This window comes from Marmota marmota, unplaced genomic scaffold (genome assembly GCF_001458135.2).
Source record: "Marmota marmota marmota unplaced genomic scaffold, marMar, whole genome shotgun sequence".
Classification (NCBI taxonomy): Eukaryota; Metazoa; Chordata; class Mammalia; order Rodentia; family Sciuridae; genus Marmota; species Marmota marmota.
Genome location: NW_025999977.1, coordinates 20,223,692 through 20,245,709, shown reverse-complemented (window position 1 = coordinate 20,245,709; position 22,018 = coordinate 20,223,692). Strand labels below are relative to the sequence as shown.

At 36.6% G+C, this 22,018-nt stretch overlaps 1 protein-coding gene across 44 annotated transcripts in view; it reads right to left on the bottom strand.

Annotated features, from left to right (window-relative positions):
- The window catches only part of Nrxn1 (neurexin 1), a 1,091,229-nt gene that overhangs the window by 548,197 nt on the left and 521,014 nt on the right, over positions 1–22,018 (bottom strand). For all 44 annotated transcript variants that reach the window (XM_048804359.1, XM_048804357.1, XM_048804361.1 and 41 more), the window contains 3 exons: positions 9,729–9,851; positions 2,113–2,494; positions 988–1,178 (listed from right to left, as the gene is read on the bottom strand). In XM_048804359.1, the coding sequence (XP_048660316.1) occupies positions 988–1,178; positions 2,113–2,494; positions 9,729–9,851 (696 nt within the window). The remainder of the gene's footprint in view (positions 1–987; positions 1,179–2,112; positions 2,495–9,728; positions 9,852–22,018) is intronic.

Genomic DNA, 22,018 nt, shown 5'->3' with positions numbered 1-22,018 from the left:
GAGAGAGAGAGAGAGAGAGAGCGAGAGAGAGAGAGAGAGAGAGAGAGAGAGAGGAACAAGGTTTGCTGCTTTCTGCCTAGTAGTTTTTTTTTCCCTGTGGGCAAGTCATTCAAACACATTTCCCATATTCAGAATAACCTGCCAATGATACTTCCCCAATGCTTGTGATTGTGTTAAATCAGATGGGATGTTTGGATACTGTTCTTAGTCAATCACAAAGTTTCATTCAAATAGAAACTTTTGTTATTTCCTATTATCGACACACCTTCTAAGTATTCTTCCTTGCTCACTCAAGAAATCAAATATTAATAAGAAAGGAAGAGGTCTGTTTGACTTTCTTAACAGCTGGTGAAAGAAGTATTCCTGCACATATGTGTCAGTGTGTGTGTGTGTGTGTGTGTGTGTGTGTGTTAAGGAGTTGGGGGAGGAAATAGAATTCCCTGCTGGAGACCTGGGATAATCCAAGCTCAGACTCTTATTGGTCAGAGGGTCTAAAAGCATCTCCGAAATCTCACCAAGGAAAGAAAAGTAATAAACTCTGGCAGAAACTCTTCGTATGTCTGGTTACCTTGACTCTGAATCAACTGAAAACTGCGGGGACTAAGGAAACTTTGCATACGCAATTTCTCCTTATGATATCAAGATGATGAGTACATTTTTCTCACTCTTTAAATTTTAAACATGCATGCATTCTTAGGTGTTGCATTTTTTTTGAGCTGGTATTAAAAATACATATGTTCTTTCACATTAAAGTGAGAACAGAGCCTTGTGTGTTGTATTATTAATTATGTTCTGGAAATGAAATTCTGGTCAGCCTCTGCAGAAGAAGTATGCACGAGCATGTGTGCGCGCGTGCGCACACACACACATACACACACACATACACACAAACACAGAGGCGTGTACACATCTATAAGCAAGGGATTTTCCACTTGTGTGCTGGCCATGTGGTGTGATGCTGGTGCCTCTGACTCAGCGGGTACTTACTCTTGAGGTCTAAATTCCTGGCTCCTGCGGTGATCTGTGTTGTGATTTTTGTGTCAATCTTTACAGTGTGGAGATTGCTGGTGTCCCTTGATATCATCACGTTGTGCCACTGATTGTCATTGAGTGGTTTATTAGAACTCCCTTTGATGAGGTTAGCACCATTTCCCAAATCAAACACATAATGTAAGTACCTGAGGAGAAAATGAAAGAGAGGAAAGTGTCATAATGTTTTGATGGAGTCAAGCCACATGTTTGGTGGGGCGGGGGGATTCTTGGGATCAAACTCACAGCCTCTTGCCTGTCAGGCAAGCACTCTACCTCTAAGCCACATCCCCAGCCCCAAGTCAGGTATTACAAATGGTGATTTGAGTCTTTTACAGGTGGCTCCACCCTTGCTAGAAGTCCTGAGCATGAGTTCTGTGAGGCTAATCAGAGGGGAAGAAACTACTCCATTTCAGCAGAAGGGAGGATCATTCAATATGCTTTCCACATTTCCAACTCTCTCTCCATTATCTGCTCACCACACTGCATGGTGGTTCTCAGTTTCTTACACCCCCTTTCTAGAATCCCTGTTTTTATATTGGAAATGAAATGTTCTGGAACTTTATATATTTGGCCTATTGTAAATATGCAATAACAGCCACTAAATGGGTGATTGATAAATGTTCAAATAAATAAAGTCATCAGTTTTTCATCCTACTTCCAAAGAAATTTTTTTTTAAAAAAATCCTTTCTAAATTATTCAACTCTGTCATAAAATTAAATTAAGTGAGATTTAGTAAAATTCAAGTAATCTGAATACTTGAATTAGCAGAGATTGTCCTATAGTCTTGTATAAATTCTTTTGCAGAATATATTTTGCATAATGAGGAAATACACAGGGAAAGTGTGATTTTTATAGAAGGCCTAATAAATTAGAACTTGATGTTATCTGGACTTCATCTGTGGAGATGTCTATATAAAGGACTGTACTGAATCCATTTTTATTTAATTCCTCATTTATGAGGTCCCTGTTCCTGTTTACCACCTTATATGCCAGCACATTGTTTCACATGTATTTTTTTGAACTAGAGGTCCGCTTGTCTGAAGTTTTATTTATTTGTCATTGAGCCAACATACACTTACCCTTTAACTAATTCAACTACGATAAAGTCATTTCCATCCCCACTGTTATATAGAATTAGCCCATCAAGGGATGTAGTCTTGAACTGGAAGAAAAGATGCATAGAAGTGTAGGCCTGCAGGGTAGCTAAGGCAACGTAGCTCGATTTGGTCTTGAATGTGACAGGGTCTGCTATGATGTTCCTGAAGCCAAATCTGGCATTGAGCTCACAATAATCGATGTCACCATTTTTACATAAGTCAATGTATGCCATTCCATTAAAGGTCAGGCTCTGCAGGTGTCCAATGAAGTTGGAGGGGACAGAAGAAAGATACCGACGTTCTGTGATGATGCCAGTCTCTATGTTATGGAACTCCAGCCTTGTATGGTCACCTGCCATTTGACCTAAAGTAAAAGATAACAAATTATTATCATTTTCTGTATCTGAAAGTTACTTTCAAATGTAGACTTCCATAGCAATATCACATTTTAAAATATAAGAATCCCACATCATCCTTGATAGTTACATATAGTAAGTACACATAGTTGATGTGTACACAGGTTACGGGCTAAGGCTGGCTTTTGTAACAAAATGTTCTTGGGTCAGGTTTGAATTCCTGTTCAAATTTTAGTCTTATTAAAAATCATCCTCAATAAAAATGTTTCAGAATTTCTGGAAAATGAGAGAAAGAGAGAAAGAAAAAGAGAAAGAGACAGATAGATAGATAGATAAGACAGATAGATAAGATAGATAGATAGATAAGATAGATAGATAAGATAGATAGATAGATAGATGAAGGATGGAAGGAAGGAAAGAAGGAAGGAAGGAAGGAAGGAAACAATAGAGGAGAAGACATGAATAAGAGGAGAGGAAAGAGAAAGAAAAGGTGAAAGGCAAGCAGGGAGAAAGGAATCAAGGATGACGACTGTCCTAAATCATCCCAGTAGAAATTGCTACATCACAGCTTTAAGTGATATTTTTCTTTATATTTTTTCCCAGAAAAACATATAATTCTATTTGTTCCTATACTAATAGAAAGAGTGAAGAGTTACTGACTCTTTTTCCAATAGTGGACCATAAAAATAGGTTAAAGTTAAATATATTATTTTCACTCTTCCTTTCCTGTGACAAGTATGCTAGCAGTCTTTCTTTGAGGAAATGTTCTCTCACATACCTCAGAAATCTTTGAATCTCTGGAACAATGCCATTTTCCTGGCATCATTTTGTTTTGGATAACCACACTGAGCACAATGTACTCATTTAAAGCATAAGCAAATTGAGAATACCATCACATTTTGCTGCATTACTACAAGGTACAATCTTGAAACATCCTCGCAGGAAGCTGGGGATTGACTTACTGATTCACTAGTCAGTGCTGCTGATTTCCCAATCTTCATTCCCCCAGATTTCCCAAATTCATCAAAGCCAACTTAGTTCTGGGTACTCTTTACTAGTAGTTCCTTCCTAGCATCCTGTTCTTTTTTTACTTTTATTTTATTTTTATTTTTTTGAGTTATAGTTGGGCACAATACCTTTATTTATTAATTTTTTTTACTTTGTATGTGGTGCTGAGGATCGATCCCAGCACCTACGGGGTGCTAGGCGAGCACTCTACCACCTAGCCAAAACCCCAGACCCTAGCATCATGTTCTTGTCTAATTACACTCTCTGCTGCAAGTCAAAAAGGTCATTTAAATTACAATCAAGTTCTTCCAGCCAGATTCCTGACTAGCTTCCCTGCCCAATTTTTGCATAATTGGAAAATTTACTAAGCTTACCCTAGCCTATCATCCAGGATATTATGAACATAATTAATAGAGCCAGTTGCAGAATCAGCCCTTGATAAAATGGGCTGAACCCCTGGGCTTCTTCCCAGGTGTTATGAAGACTGAACAGCCCACCTACATGGGTTCTGAAACCAGTGTGACAGCCCTCCATGTCTTTAAGCAAAACAGTAAAATATTAGGTGGTATCTTAAGGAATTGTCTATATGTGGAATATAAAAGACGTGCCCTTTGATGTGTAAGAAAAACTGTTTACATATTTAATTGACTTTGTTGATCATAAGCTCATCGCTGTAAAAAAAAAAAAAAATTCCCTGAATTGTACTTTACCTAACTTTCAAACACTCTTTAGTCATCCTTAATCCTTTCTGATATCACTCCAGGCATCCTCCCCATGTTCTCTCTTTGGCTATTGGTTTATTCTGATTACCACTCTACACACTTCTTTGTAAAACAAAGGTGTCACTGTAAGTAATCAGGTCTTCTCTGCATGCCATGTCTTCTGAGAGTCTATCTGATGCAAAATACTGTTACAATCCTTGCAATTCTTGCTCTCCTATGACATCGCCTCTTCTCCTATAGTTCTTCTTATTCAATGACCTTGAAACTGCTCTGCAGGGTTCTCCCCTCCTTGGTAGCAAATAAAATCAAACTTTAATAATTTCCAAATATAAAGCTCCAGGGACACCAGAGGCATTGAATTAATAAGCAATGTAGAATGAATATGAAGAGAATATGAAAAATCACCTGGGTTCGGGTATCCCTGGTGTTGATTTTTATCTTTTTTGCTGCTTTAAAATCTTGAGTGTTAACTCAGTGGACCCCAGCCCAATCCTGATACTGCCATGCTCCTTCTTAAAGCCTCTATTAGTCAACAGCCAACAATAAGAAAATATCCAGAAAAAAAAATTCTAATACTTGAAACTAAATACCACTCTAAATTGTCAACTTCTTGGCAGCTCTAAAATAGACAAGAACATTTTGTTTAGTAGGACTGAGAAGTTCAGTGACAAAAATAACACTTAATATCTGCTTTCCTTCCTCAAAGGAATAGAATATTTATGCAGAGCATAAATAATAAAAAGGTAGTAAAATAGTGTTGAGGCAACAATGGCCCAGTCACAAGACAAAAACAGCATGGTCTATGCTCAAAAGCCCACTTTCACTATATTAAGCATATATAACCACACAGACATTGATGGCAGAAAAGCCTTATTCATGGGCGGGGCTGGGGGGGGGGAATTAACACCTAGAAAACATTGACCATTGCCTTTCTTTCTTTTGTTTTTCCAACTGGGAATTGAACCCAGAGGTGCTTAACCACTGAGCCATATTTCTAGCCTTTTCTATTTTTATTTTGAGAAAGGGTCTTACTAAGTTGCTTAGGACCTTTCTAAATTTGCTGAGGCTGACTTTGAACTTGTAATCCTCCTGACTCAGCTTCCCGAGTTGCTGGGATTACAGGCATGTGCCTCCATGCCCGGCTTAAACATTGCCTTTTAAAAAGTTATTTTCTGGGCTGGAAATATAGCTCAATTGTAATGTGCTTCCCTAGTATGTGTGAGGCCTGAGGTCCCATCCTATCAACAACAACAACAACAACAACAAAAGAGTGAATTTATAATTTACTCCTGAGTTTAATCTTCATCAGTAATGCTATTACCTCTACTGTTGCATATGTAATGTACGTCATGTAAATAAGAAAAAGTAAAAAGCTTTAAAGGAGGAAAATTTTATGAAGAAAGATTTTTATGGTTCTAACCATTTAAAAATGCACTGTCATTTCTAGACATTGAGTGGGCAAGAGAATTTAGAAATCTTAATATTCCTCCAATCATGGTGTCTAGGACATACCAGATTCACAGTAACCTCCAATGAGAAAAAACTATAAGCTGGGTATGGTGGGGCACACCTGTCATGCCAGATACCTGGGAGGTTGAGTCAGGAAAATAGAAAGCTGAAGGACAGTCTCAGTAACTTAGTGAGAGACCCTGCCTCAAAATTAAAAAGAAAAATACATAAAAATAAAAGGTTAGGGATGTAGCTCAGTGGCAGAGCACCCCTGTGTTCAATCCCCAGTATCGCAAAGGAAAATAAAAAAAACAATGATTATGTTTTCTGAATGGTGTGTTTGCGTAGAAAGGACAATATCCAAGTCAAAACAGATGACAAGATAAATTATTTCAGGTTCAGCCTTGCTCTGAATTAGATTAAATTTCTGATATGGTACAAAATAGCTCCTAAGCCTTAAATCTATTGGTTAATTCATTTAAAGTCATTGCAGGTGCAGTATATATGCCAGGTGCTGTGCTAGGCAATGAGGAAACAGGAGGGCAGCAGATAGGGCCCTGTGTTCACACAACTCACAGTCCACTGGGGAAAGGCAGACAAAAAGAGGGGAGCATATAACTAAATAAATACTGACACTCAGAAAATGCTATGAATCTGATGATCCAGGTGGGTCAGCGTCAGAGGAATTGGAGCAGGTGCCTGAGATCATATTTAAATAAGATCTGAAGAATTAAGAAGAAGAAGCCAGGCTAAAAACTGGGGAAGGGACAGGAAGAAGTGGATTCTAGGAAGAGGAGACAGCTGAACAAAGCCTTTGGGAGGAGCCAGAGTGAGAGTCCTGAGCCCCAGAGGTTAGTGGCTCACATGAGATGGAAAGGAGGCCCAGGGCAGATCTCTCACCTCATTTTCTGTGTGTGTGTATGTGTGTGTGTATGCCCTTTTGTTGGTACAATAGGTTAGAATGACGTAATTGTAACAGGAATTGGACAAAATAAGATAATTTTGCCGACATAAGCTGCAGGATTTACTAATAATGTGCAGGATGATGGGGAGGCAGGAAGCCCTGGTTCCTGGCTCTCAGGCTTGAGTGACTGGATGTATGGTTCACTCTACTCAGTGAGGACACATACAAGCCCAGACACACAGGATTCCAGAACTTTTGAACAAAGCAATGAGTTGAAAACCAAGTCCTCTCTATGTAGGGATCCAATGTATTTTGTACAGTCCTTTCCCATGTGAGACCTTCCTTGGGTTTCTCTGCTAGTTACTCCTGACCTTGCCACCCTGGGTGAGGGACAGACTGAGTATGTACTGCCCTGTTGAAGATGTGGGGAAGCATGACCTCATGTGAAAGGTTGCTAGTGCCTTCCTGTTTAAGATCTTTTTAAAAAATTCAGATTGCATTATTTAATAAGCAAAAGCCCATTTGCTTTGACAATTCAGGGCTGCTTTGAATGGTCGCTATGGTGTTAGAAAAATGTCCCATTCTAAATGTAATCCCAATGGCAAGTTCCCCTTGCTATTTTTGGAAACCATTTTTATTGTACATAAATCTAGGTGAGCTTTTATTATCAAGAATTGTATCCTTCATGAGATCTTTAACAAAAAAGAAGGTATGAAGGATGGAATGGAAGGAGGAAATGAATTAAATGACTAACCCACATTATTGATAAACTCAGCATGTGAATATATATGTTGAGTTGTAGGCAGGGAGGAATGGGAAGAAGAATCATGAATGAACATTGAATTACTTTTAGTTCATTTATTGGATTATATTGGTATGGGCAAAGCAATTCTGAAATGATTTCAGATGCATTATAAGAATGAGCAAATAAATAAATGAGATCTCTAGGAGTCAAGATTCTTAACTTGGCCTAAAAGATGGAAATACAGAATGTGGAAAATGAACAAAAAATGCTTCAGGTATGAAGGTACCAGTGTGAATTCATGTTGTCAAAATATGTGTATGCGCACATTTAAGCACACATGTAATTTAGATGCATGTGTGTGTATTTATATGAATGTGCAGGTGAATGTATATCCCTATCTGTGCTGATGAAATGGTCAGGAAGCGGACCCCAGCAGTGTGGGGTACACCTTTCTGCCCAGACCTTTTCCTCTCTAGGAAACTAAATGGCTAATTCCAAGAGGGGAGTATGATAAATAAAAGTCGTACCCAAAACTTCATGTCATGCCAGAAAGTAAGAAAGAACTAAAACAAATAAAATTGAAGTTGGGGCATATCAAAGGATGGTAGCTATCAGCTTGCCAGGACTCACACTAGCTAAAACAGGGAAAATTTGAGCACCCAAATAATTAAGAGTAATTATAAATTGTTGGAAAAATGTAGAATCTGGTTGTTCCACACCAATAAAGAAGGGAGGAAAGAGGGAGGGAAGGAGGGGCAAGAAAAAATCAAAGAGACAAAGAAAGAAGGGAGAGATATGGGAGGGTTGTGGATTGCCAGAGAAAATAAGTGTTGGCTGTAAATGTGGAAGGGGTGCTGGAGTTTGAAAAAAATCATTTTGTAATTACTGTGGTGAAGGCTGAATTAGGAAAAGATCTTTGATAATTGTAAAACCCTGGGAAAATTTTTGATAAAGTATAAGGCTGTGGGTTTGGTCTTATTGTCTCTCCACAGTTTATCATTGCCAGGGAGAAAACATAATAATTATACAGTGAAAACTGAATGACACATAGACCTACTAATCAGATTTAACCACCAACAGGGACATGGATGGCATGTGCCTCCCTGCATGCACTCCAGATAGGATCCTGTAAGGTCACAACACTGACAATGTGGTATTTCATTGAGAAATGTTAAACCTGAATTTAATCATGAAGAAACATCAGATAAGCACAAACTGAGTGACTTTACATTCGTACGAGGTAGGAGAGGAATCACATACTTTAAAGATATCAATGTCATAAAAGACAAAGAGTGTTTATGGAAATGTAGATTAAAGAAGACTAAGGAGACAGGACAACAAAGTGATCTGACTCTTCGGGGCTTATTGTGCTAGAGGGAAAAATATTTATATAAACCACATTGAGTGAACTAAGAAAACTGCAGTATGGAGGACAGAAGAGATAAAACACGTTGCATCAACCCAAAATTTACTGAGGTTGGTAACTTTTACTTTGTTAGGTAAAGGGAGTTCAGATCTTTAGAAAACGCATGCTGAAGTATTTTGGGATGAGGTGTAATTTGGTCATTGTTTATAACAAAGGGGTCATAAACAATGACCCCTTTCCCTCAAGAGGTCAAGCTCCACATTGAGGGTGGGCTGTCTGGAGCATGGGAACCCTCTGGGGTTTAATCTAGCAAAGACCTGTCCCTTCTGCCCAAGAACCTTCTTGTGCCTAAACTCAAGTAATTAACGTGGAGATGTGATCTACAGAAGGGGCTAATATCCCTGTGGGTCACATGCTTGGATTGACTTTCAGAGAAAATGAAAGTATGTTGATTCCTCTATCACTTGGCTTCTTGAGGTCTCCAGGGTGGACTGCTCCCCTCAGTCAAGATTCTACAACTTGGGGATAGAACTTGACATCCTTGATATTAGAGTTTAATCTCCTTAGCTAAATAACCCCAAATGATTTATTATAGCCTAAAGTGAAAAGGCAAGTTCACCTGTCAGAAGGCTTGTCCATCCATCTATTTACTTAGAAGCTAAAAAAAAAAGCAGAACTTGCTTCTGTACATCCCCCAAATATACAAGAAACAAAGAAACTGAACAGAAATCAGCATCCAAGCGGTGACTTCAATGTTTTATGAGGCACTAAGATATTTATCAAGCCACGAGATTAAAATGTGCCATAATTTCTTCTTGGATTATTAAAGGACAAAGAAGATGACATCAAAAGTGCTGTTCACTTGGGAGCAAATACCTAAAAGGCTGCTTATTGAAACAAATCGCTGCTAGAAAATCCAGAGTTAATAAAGGTCTGGATGCCTAAGCTGCACGTTGTGCTGGAGGCTTGGTTTGAAAACACACAGCCAGGAAATGAGAAAGTCTGAAGCTTTATTAGAAGAAAAGGCAATGGAGTCAAGGGCATTTACCTGTCATGGCCTGTTGATCATCCACCGTTAACTTCAAACTTTTTCCTCGGCGAACCACACGCACAGTGTGCCACTCATTATCATTGAGGTTATAGCCAGCAAAAAGGGTCTCGGGACCTTTGCCTGTAGAATATGCCAAACAGTCATTATGGACACTCAGATTTAGTCAAGCCAATGAACCTCACAGAGAGTGAGAGAAAGAGACAAAGAAAAGGGGGGAGTCAGGGAGAGAGAGGAGAGAGAGAAAGAGAGAAAGAAATGAGAGAGCGGAGGAAGACAAAGGAGAGAGAGAAGAGAAACTGGTGGACCAATTTTTCAAGCCCATTAGAGTCATAGCAAGCAAGGAAAATGACAAGTTAACAAACATTCAAATGTGACGATTAGAATCTTTAACCTTATGCATTGATCTAAGGCAAGTGAATTAACCTGTTGTCATAAATAGGCACAGTCAATATAGCATTGGGAAGCCTCCCAATTCATACACATACATTTTAAAGGATTTTGCAGTTATCACTTAATTTCTAATGGAGCAGTGATAGTCATGCAAAGTGTGAGACACCTGACCACAGGCCATTAGTTTCCAGCTGAATGGATAACTGGCTGATTAGACTATGGCATGAAGGCTCCAGGGATTTTGCTTGTGTGATGGCTGATCTTGGGCTCTTACGTCATATGCCTACAATAATCACCAAGTTCCTAAATTCATCAGCCTCCTAATTTATGGACTCTTCTGTTGAAAAACTAAGTCTAAAAAACTCCTTACTACCAAGTGATCCATGCATTGCAAATCTGTACAGTGGAGGCCCTTTTGTACATCTAGGAAAACATACTGATATACCAGAGGTGGACAAAACTAATAAATGAGATATAGCCATAAAAGGTAAGGGTTGAGTTGGAAGGAGAGAAAGTGGTGTTAGCCAACAGTGGAGGAAAGGGATTTCCAGCTAATGCCCAAAAGAAAGAGGGCAAGCAGTGCAGCCAACTAAGAAAGAAACTTCCAGCAAATGTACAAAACCCTATGCAAATAGAATTTAGATAGACCCAGGACAGACATCACTTTAGAAAGGTATTTAGTGCAAATTACTGAGATGACCGAGTTAGACTCTCTCTTCAATGTAAAAACAAAGAAAACGTTTTTTAATATAAATGGACATTATGTTAGAAATAAGTATTTCTAGTAATCCAACATTATGATTCATTTAGAAAAATATAAAGTTAAATATACATAATTTCCTGATGGATTACTCTCCCCCCCCTTTTTTAAAAATACTAAATCTCATGGGCACAATAAATTAAGGAAGGACATAATATTGTTGAATTTCATGACTTCCCTGACTGAGGATCAGAATTAGGGTTCACAATTTTTTTAACCGAATTCATCCAACAAAACCAATTGATGTCTAAAGATGCTTGAAGGACATATGTAAAGATATGTAAAGATACAGACTAGGGAGGAGAAAGAAAAAAAAGAAGAAAAAAAAGGGGGGAAACAAGAGAAACCTTAGGGGCCCATTCACATGAGATCAATGTTTGCTTTTAGAACTGTGAGATATCCTCCCCACCCTTGATTTCTCTCTTATGGTGTACTAATGACATATTTAAATTTTTTATTTCTTGGTAGGTATGTTTCTGGGGCTTAAAATGAGCCAGGGATATTAACTATATTGCAAAGTGAATTGCCTCAACTCTTTAAAGAGTATCAACCATCATTAAAATTAGAAATGGTCTCTTGTGTTTCTTTAGAGAAGTTAAATTATACATCCAGATATGACATGAATAAAAACTCTTCTGGATAGAGCAGTTTTGAGAGATTAATCATTGGATAACGAGAGGAAACCTATTGGCTCAGCAACAGCAAAAATACTGTGAGACCAAATGTTGAAAGCAAGTTCCAGGATCAGAGGAACTCTTTCAAGTTTCAATAGAAAAGAAAGAAATGTTAAATAACTCTGCAACAGCTTAGCATCCTCTGGGCACTAAGGGTCATCCTTAGTTTTGATCTTTGAAAAGAGATTACATCATTTTAAAGCTATTTTTATAGGGGAGATTTTTTTTTCCTTAGAAATATGTACTTTTAAAGCAGCTTCACTCCTGTTCTTTTAATTTGAGATATGGTGTCAAGAAAAAGACGAATAAGGGTGATATCATCGTTATACCCCATTCTGGGCTTGATCTTGCAGTGAAATCGTAATGCTTTATCTATGAAACAACTATTTCCATAACAACAGGCACAAAATCCAATTAAAAATAACCCTTTGGTTCATAAAAATCTCTGTGGGCCAACTTCAAGCTTTTTTTCTTGCATTATTAAAAATGTGAACAGATTGATTTTGGAAGACAAGGTTTTTAAAAATGTACTTATTAGTCTCAGTTCAAAATAGTGTTACTCATGTAACATAAAGTGCATTGGAAAGCCCACTGCACTGGGAGGTAAGAATTGCGGTTGTTAGTTCTTGAGCTACTACTAACAAAAAGTTGGGGGGCTGGTGAGTGTTTATTATATACCAGGCACTTTATCTGTTACCTTATTTCATCTTTACATTATCATTAATTTGCAGATGTGGAATTGAAGGCTTAGAAAACTAAAATAACTTGTCTCAAGGTCACACAGCTGAAAAAAAGGCTGAGTGTCGTTTCAAGTCTGACCTCCTCAAAGTCTGCATCATTCTCCTGCATTGTTCTTCTGCCAGCTATGAGACCCCTTGCTTAGCCACTGGACTTCTCAGCTGCCCCATATCAAACTGAAGAAGGTGGGAAAAATGTTCTTTGGGATTCCTTCCAGCTGGCTCTACAGAATGATCACACTGTTAGGAAACCGTACATACACTCTACATAAGGCATGACAGAAGAAAATCTTTAAGTAATACAGTGCTCTGCCTAGGGATGCTGAAATGGCTGTTACTGGGGATGAGTAGAGAAAAAGAGGCCATCTATTTAGGACCAGTTTGTACTCATAATCACTAATTTTATGAAAACACTCAGCTTCTAGTCATCTCAATATTCATTAAGAGACAAGATAATCTATCTGATCTCTACAGTTCCTTTAGAATATCTAATTTTCACAGATTTGTACAATATATGGAATTGTTAAGATGGCATAATTTCTGATTTTTTAAAAAATATCTATTTTTCAATTGTAGTTGGACACAATACCTTTATTTTATTTATTTATTTTTGTATGGTGCTGAGGATTGAACTCAGGGCCTTGCAAGTGCTAAGTTAGCGTTCTACTGCAGAGTCACAACCCCAGCCCTAATTTCTGACATTTTGAGTTGCCAAAATTTTAATGGCAAAGTTATAGTCATTTAAGCTGTTAATGGTCTGAATTCCTTTGGGAATTTCCTTTTCCTTTGGGGTTATCAAAATATCCTCTCAATTATGCTAACTTCTTCCAGAAATAACATGTGTTATGGGCTAAATGTTTGTGCCCCACACTCCAATATTCATATGTTGAATCTCTAACTCTGGAGGTGGTGATGCTAGGAGGAGGGGCCTCTTGGAGGTAATTGGGTTTAGATGAGGTCATAATAGCAGATCCCCATGATGGGATGGGTGTCCCTCGGAAAACAGGAAGCAAAGATAAGGGAGAAGGCAACCCTCAGGGGCCAGGAAGGAAGCCCTCACCAAGAACTGCATCTGCCAGCCTCTGATCTTGGACGTGACACCTTTCAGAATTATGGAAAAAAAAAAAACAAAAAACAATGTCTGGTCTTTAAGCCCCCCAGTTCTTGGTATTTTACTAAAACAGCCTGAATAAACTAAGACACTGAGCAACATTTTAAAGGCTTTTAAAGAAGTTCAAAGCACAATTCCTTAAAGACATCATTCCTTTTGTTTAATAAAAAATTACAACTTATATGCAATTTTATACTTGATCCTTACTGTAACCTACTACTTAAGCCATATATATATTTTTTTCACTTAAGGTAGCAGATTTAGAGAGGTTAAGTGAATTATTATAAGCCTCAGAGGCCATAAGGAGTGGAGTTAAGCCTGAGATTTTGAGATCATTCAACCCCATTAAAATATCCTTCTCATAGAAAATGAGGTAGGAGGAGAAGAGAGGAGCACTGAGGGCCAAGTACCCACAGGTAGTCATCACCAGACTGGGCAGCACAAAGCTTACAGGCTAATGCTATTTTAAAGAATTCCAGTACTTCAAGAGGCAGGAGAGACAAAGAAGTTCACTGAGCCATCTATGACAAGAGATTGTGACCCAAAGAGATTCGATGACATCTCCAGGGTCACAACTATATAATCGAAGAGTTCATGTCTCTGGATTCCCAGTTTAGTTAACTTAAAAAATATCTGGTGAGATGCTAAGCAAGTCAGTGAGACCCTGTCTTTAAATAAAATACAAACAACAACAACAAAAATAGGGCTGGGGGTGTGGCTCAGTAGTCGAGTGTCCCTGAGTTCAATCCCTGGTGCAAAAAAAAAAAAAAAGAAAAAAATCTACCTGTTATATTATGCTTATCTAGAGTGAATGTCCCAAAATCTCTGTCAATGATTTGGTCATTAACTGTTATTTGTTTTGCATCAAAAGTGAAAACTCAACAAAAAATTAATACAGCTTAGTAAGAATGTCCATTCTTTTCAACAGAGGTTAGTCTAAAACTACAAAATAACTATTTCCTGGTCAGGGATATTCATTGGGTTTACTCATAATTCTGTAGCTAATAATTTATTAATAACATATGGAAGTAGTATTTCAGTTGTTTCCTTAATTCAGTTCAAGTTGACTGTCCTTACACAATCTACCAATCCATGAATTCCAGGTGTCTCTAAGATTTATCCCTAAGAAGCATTGGAATTAACTCCAATTGAGATATAGGACAAATGGAGGAAGAGAGGAAGTATATGTGTGTGGGGGGAGGGATTACTTTTCATCTTTATTTGCATATTAGTGCAAATATTAGGTATTTTTAAAGCATAATCTCAGAACAAAGAAAATGGTATGGTATAGTTTATAGTTTTTCACTAAGGCAGGGGATGACAGAGAAAACTAGATTTTGTCCCTATTTGCTCTCAATTAATTCTGTCACCTAAAACAAATCATTTTTCTTCCCTATTCCTACTGTTATACAGAATGATGGATAAGAGCTTATAAAAATATTTTTCAATGGCCAACTTTAATATTCTGTCATTACTAGAAGGATTGGACAGCCTTGAACTATTTCCCCATATTGAGGATACACGAAAAAGGGCAATTTTATAAGGAAGTTCTCCAAGTTTTATTATCCTCCTCATCATCATGATTAGTAATTTCACCATTTTTGTTTTTGCTTGGGTGGGCCAGTCAGAACCCAATTTTTTTTTCTACCCTAGAATTACTCTACTCAAATAAAATCACAAGGAAAATATTGTCATGTGTTAACAATGTGTTCCTTATTTTATATAGTCAAATGTTCACTGGGAACTATGCTTTTATCATCCTGCCTCCCTCCCAAAATAGAGCACAAAAAAAAATCAATAAATGATAGGTCAGAGGCAAGAACCACTCTGTTCTGTGTACTGGAGTACCCTCCTTCTATATGGACAAATTTTCTAGGACACTAAATCACAGATCAAATGTTTATGTGGTGCAATAATTGATACTTAAGGGCTATTTTAGTTTAGTATGGTAACTTATTCTCTCCATATTCAAAGAATCAGGTCAAGGAAGGGCAGTGTGGAAACTCTTAGTCAGCATTTCCTCTGAAAGCTTGCCTTCCTCAGGACCAGAATTGTTATGCTCTGTGAAAATCCAGGAGCTGAATGCGGGCAGTGGTTTTAGCATTACTTTTAAATCCAAGGAATTACTGGTCATAAAAAACACACAAAGCGGGAGTTGCTCTGCTGTTAAAGAAATGGGCCAACTTGTCCCCTGAGACACCACCTGGAACCCCTGGACTCTCTACATAACCCTGTTGTAAATCACAGAACTCATTTCTCCCCTCGGAAAAAGGGATCTTGATGAGAAAACTCCAGCAAAGGTTTTTAAAAGTCATTTGCAAATAACCTTTTTCTTTACAAACTGTATTTGTTGTACAAAAAATGATTTTGTAGTTGATAAGCTAAAAACTATTTTTCGAGAACTTCATTTTTTATGTATATCAAGGTGCTCAGGTATTCAAAGCCACCACTCTTTCTATTATCATCCCTCTAGCATCCCTGCCTGCACTCCCTTGAGGACAATATCCAAATCTATAGACCCTCTGCTGAAGATGGTAGGCTTTTTCTTCAAACGCCATAGGAATTGTGCAATGCATTGATTTCCCTTATTTTCTATCCATTAGGGAACCAAGATTTAGGATTTGTACTAAATCTTTCTACAATTTGATACTTTTTTTTTTTCCTGTAAAATTTGTACATTGGCCTTCCTTCCCAATTAATTATTTGTACTCTTTTGGGGAATCACTCTAAATTCAATTTGAAAGTTTTGGGAACAAAAATCAATACATGAAATTACTTAAGGAAGAAAAGACTAACTTTCAAGAGATGTATGGTAACTAATTAGCCTCTCCCATACTTCAGATAGCTCTATATGAGGCGAGTTGATGTGGCTCAGTCCTCCTGTTTACTGGCAGAGCTAAAGAAACACCTGAACCCTAATTTATTTGGGACCTGAATAACATTCATCACATAATTTTCTTGCTAAAATAAGAGAACATTCTTTGATCTCTGCACCTTTCCCTATTTCTTCCTATTTATAAATATACAACAATACTGCTCTAAATACATTTTAAACAGTGGCTAAAACAGGTGTGTTTTATGCATATTTTATTACATTTGGTTCATATGTAGATTCTCACATATTTCAAGGGACAGAAGCAGGCAGAGTAAAAAAAAAAAAAAAAAACCAAAAAACTTGAACTTGGGTAAGGATCATACTAACCTAGATTCAAAAGCAGGTTTTGCATTTTCTGGTTGCCTACACTTAGGACAGTTCTTAGCTTCTTCAAGTTTCCCTTCCATCATTCACAAATTTAGGATAATACCTGTTCTACTTCAGGAGTTTTTTTGCAAAGACAAAGGGAAATAACAAATCTGTTGTATTAGTTATGTGCCTAGTACTTTGTGTAATTTTAATAAATATTAGTTTACTTTCCCTGCCTTTATAAGGAAATAAGGTAAAGAAAAGTGTATAGGTTGTGCAAACCACCAAAGGATCTACCACTCAACATTTGATTTTTGAAGATACTGTATATTATATAGAGAAATGTATACTGAAAGGAATATACATAATTTTTATTTAAGCAACATAATACATAGTGTAATCTTTAGAAATTAGGCCATCCAAAATTCAGGTGTTTTGGAACAATTGCCATCTTAGCCTGAGAGTTCACAGTATTTGCTTTTTGATATTTAGTTCCCAAAACATTCACTATTAATATGAAAATAAAATACATTTGCAAATGAATCTGATATTCATCAATAAAGACTTTTTAAATTTTTCGGAGTAAACAAGATGCTTATAATTCTGTATCCATTTTTATAGGAAATCTTTTGTGCAAATGTTCTATGAACTAGCTAGTCTGGTTTGTGAGTATGGGATGGGAAGTGGTGACAATAGAGAAAATAAAATAAACAAAGGAAACTTGGGAGTAATGCAAGCAGAAAACTCTTGGAGTTGAGTTTTATAACTGTCTCTGGAACTGAACGATGGATATAGCTGAATAGAAACTTTGGAAACCCACACCAGTTATATTTGAATTTTTGAAATATTTAGATGTGTGTGACGAAAGGCAGAAATTCATCTCTCTACATACCCTTTAGGTAGCTATCTCCCTCTAGTGGTGTATTTTCAAGATGCCAATTCATCTCTATCAGGCACATAGTCTCTTCAACACATTAAATGTAAGTAATTTCTGTCTTATAGTACTACCAAGTTATTTCAACAGCTAATTGAGCATGATAATTCTGATGGGTGTTTCTGCAAAGCTATCACCCAACAAACTGCATAGGTAACAGGAGGATAGAAATTCATATAATTTGTCTTCTGGAAATGATCCATTTACTCTCTTCAATTTATTAATAATAGTTTAGGTCTTATTACAACCATCTGTTTTAAAGATTGGCATCAGTATGAACATGGATCCTTAAGCTTCCATAGTTCTGATATAAATTATGAAAAAATACTAGCATCACTTTACACATGTAAATGGTTCTATATTTATGGACAGATACTCATTTTTTTAGAACATTAAACTGACTGCAACACCATAACAACTTAGAATTTTGAAATTTTAAAGTGGAATATCCCATATTTTATCTGTGGTTTATCCTATCTAGTTACTCCTATTTATTCTGGATATTATTACCCACATCCTATTAATTTAGTTTTAAAGTTATTGTACCAAACACTGATATGAGCATTGGGGATGCCTCAACTCAGAGTCTGAAGGAACTTATATCCTAATAGATCAGGAGTCAAAACACTATTTCTGTAAACGACCAGGTAGAAAATATTCTTGGCAAGCCTTGTGGTCATTATTGCAATTATTCAACTTTTCTCTTATAGTGTGAAAGTAGTCATGGAACATCTGTCAACCAACGAGTGTGACTGTTTATAAATAAAACTTTATTTGAATGAATGACAAACTGTGGGCTGTCATTTTCAGGCTCCTAAACGGCACACACAAATAAACAGAAAACTCAAAATTTCCTTTCCCGTAAACTTTTACATTGAGTATTAAATGAATAATAATAGAAAAATAGTTAAAAGTTTAAGAGTCAGAAAACCCGAGTTTTAGATTCATCATTATCATTGACTCTACATAACCAGAATTATGCTAGTTAGTCTAACTTTTATTACTCTAGGTCTTAGTTGTCTTATTAGTAAGAATATAAATAAATAAAATAGAAATACAAAACTGAAAGAAATTTTAAAAGTATTGAGAAGATTGTAAGATCAATTGTAAGGTCCCTCTACTACTAAATCTAGAATGCATTAGTCTCCTTTTCTTTTCTGCAAATTTAGAAGCTTTCATTAAAAAGCTTGATGTTTGTGCTTGTGTGTGTGTGACAGACACTGAGACACAGTGGGCAAAACTAGGTCTTTATATCCACTTTCCCAGGTAATAACAAGTTTTATTTGGCAGTTGACTTATCCTGTGGTGGGAGGCAGGACCTTGTGGGAAGCTGGAAACAAGCCCTGTCATGGTGACATGATAGGAAGAGAGAGAAGCCCTGGAAACACAAGAAAGAGCTATCACTGTTTGATGTCTGAGTCATGGTTCTTGGCAGCAGCACTTCCTATTTGTAAATGACAGGAGGATGTATTCCTCAGGTTGTAATTATGATGCCCTTAGCCTGCCATTTGACTTTGCTGTTAGTTTTTTGTTTTAAAATAATTACTTTAAAATAATCTAATGTTTAAAAAAATATTAAGGGACAGAAACGTCTCATTAAAGATTTTTATTTCATCTCTCTTGATTTTTAGATATTAGGCTGGAAGTAAAATCTTTTTGCTTTTATTTATGAGTCAGCTTTTATTTATTTATGAAAAATTTAATTGCAAATTAAAATTGGATATGTAAATCACACTTCCAGATTCTTCTTTTGCTGCTCTCTTACATTACTACGGGTACCAAAGCTCCATAATTTGTGGCCCAGTGCACATTGAAAACATGGAGGTCCTGATTTCCAAAAGCAAGAACCTCAAAATAGTGACAGCCAAGTATGAAGCCGACTAGCAAGTCCTTCTAAGTATAGGGCCCTGGGTCACTGCACATGTTGCACATTGTTGAAGCCAGTCCTGAAGCATCCTTTAGTAAGCTCTATATTTGGGAATGTGCAAACAAAATCCATCATTTATCCACATAAGAGGCACAGTAGAGTCACTTTCCCCTTACTGTCATTTAATGACAGTAATGACATTCTCCAGGATATCAGAGAAGCTGTCCTCAGCCTGCCTTGCTGGCCAGGCCTGGTGCCAGTCACCAACTGGGCTTGGTGACAGATCTATGTCCCAAGAACCAGAAGATGGAAGACCTGCTGAGCCCTGTAACTTCTCCCTCTCTTCTCCATTTCTGCTCAAGCTCTTCTAGGTTTAACCAAGGATATATTAACGAGAAGGTTAAGGATCAGGAATGTCCTCCTACGGAGATAATTGCCTTTCCTTTGCAAAGAGACACTTATAAAGACCCAAAGGACAGATACATTTCTTTACACTAAAAATACTATCATTACCCTACTTACATGTATGATTGAACGAATGATGTGACCCTACTTCGTGTACAACCCAGAGAAGTGAAAAATTGTGCTCCATTTGTGTACAGTGAATCAAAGAACATTCTGCTGTCATGTGTAACTGATTGAACAAATTAAAAATAATACCAGGAAAAGCCCATCCCCAATTGTACAGTAAGCTGAGGAAATAATATAAAGGCACACATTAAGCTTAGACATGGCTGCTTTACAAAAACAAACACTAACTATAGAAGAAAAGTATTTGTATTAACTTTTAAAAATCCACTGGAGAAATTTGTCAGAGGCTGATTACATTGTATTAATTTTCATTGCCTTATTATTTAAATCCCTCCTGGGTTTTATCTACTTTCTAAAAAGTTCATATCTTGGTTGGGTGCAGGTGTTCCGATGGGTTTGTATCCTATCTCCACAGGGGGTTAGCTGTGTGACCCAGAACAAACTACTCACATCTGTGCATCTCAGTCAGTATTCTTATCTGTAAGATAAGCTAATAATATAAAGAATTTCACAATATAACTGGATTGAATGCAGATTAATCATGAAAAAACCACACCTGGTATATGGTAAGCTCTCAACTATAATAATGATAATAACTACTATTATCAATATTATGTTGTCTTCTCAATGAGTCTAAAATCTTAGGGAAAATATGCTACAACCTCTAGCTCAGTGCCTTGAGCATAATAACCATTCATTAAGTATTTGTTGAATGAGGTTGTTTAGATTTTGACGGATTTTTTAAAACAGAAGATGAAATATCTCTTGATTTTAAGTTAAGCCAAAGAGTTGATCAACTTTTGGTGCCTTCATTCATAATGAATGATCAATACACAGAGACTGCTGTCCCCTTGTTTTGGTATTTAGAAGCATGGAATCTAATAATTCCTACTGTTGGAGAACATGCTCATTTCACTTACTTGTCTGGATAATTATTTCCACAGCATTTTTGTTCAGTTGTCTTGAACATAACTTAATAATACAAATAGCCTAAGAAAGCGAAATGACCTGAGGCCAGCAGTCAGTAACTTTATGTGCAAAGTAATTAGTTGGCTTAGGAACTGGGGGAACTCAAGGCTCAATGAGTATTTAATTATGAGAAAACACGTATCATATTGGTAAAAAGACCTGGCCTTGGAGAGCTGTTAAAACTGCCTTCCAGAGACTTGTCCACCATTTTCCTAAATTATAACTTTATTCAAGTATGCAGAGAATAAATTTCAGCATTTTAGATGCCTCACCATTTCTGGCTAAATATCAGAGCTGTAGACAAATGAACAAACTAGGTTTGAATGATCTACTAAGAAACTTTTGGTCTGTATAGATTTGACATTGATTGTACCCATTTATGACAAACCAAGATAAATATTTCTGATACAAATACATTTCAATGTGAAAAGCATACATCTTAAGAAATACAATTTACCTTTCAAGAATACATATTTACAACACAGTAAAAATGGACACAGATTAAATAAATATACTACTACAAGAATGTTTTAATAATAGCTATCTTTAAATCTAATCTAGCTCAACTGGCAAGTTTTGAAAGAGGCATAATATAATAAGTCTAATATAATGAAAATAAAATTTGGACTGTGATTTTATTTTAAGGAAAAAAGTTCATTTCCAAGAAATGCTTATCACATAATAAGATAGCCAACCAGTATAAATTTAACTATTAAAGAGTTAATGTGCTTATTTAATCAAGCATTATAAACTGAAAATGTATTCAGTATCACTATGGTATGGAAAAAGGGTTATATTGATTAATATTAATATATAAATGTGACTTGTACAATATCTACACAATGCCAAACTGAATGAAAAAAAAGCATATAGATACTAATCATCTGAATACTTACAAATACTTAAACTGATATTCCATAAATTATCAGGGATTATAGTAACAAATGCAAAAATTATTTGATGAAATGTATGATTCCTTGTCTGTATATCTATCATAATGGTTATATAGTTATTTGCATGGAAAGGTGAAGAAAAATATATTTTACATAATACAAGAACAATGACTTCACTTGTGTTTTACTTTACTTATTAAAACAAGTTGAGGATCACTAAGTATGAGACTAAACTGA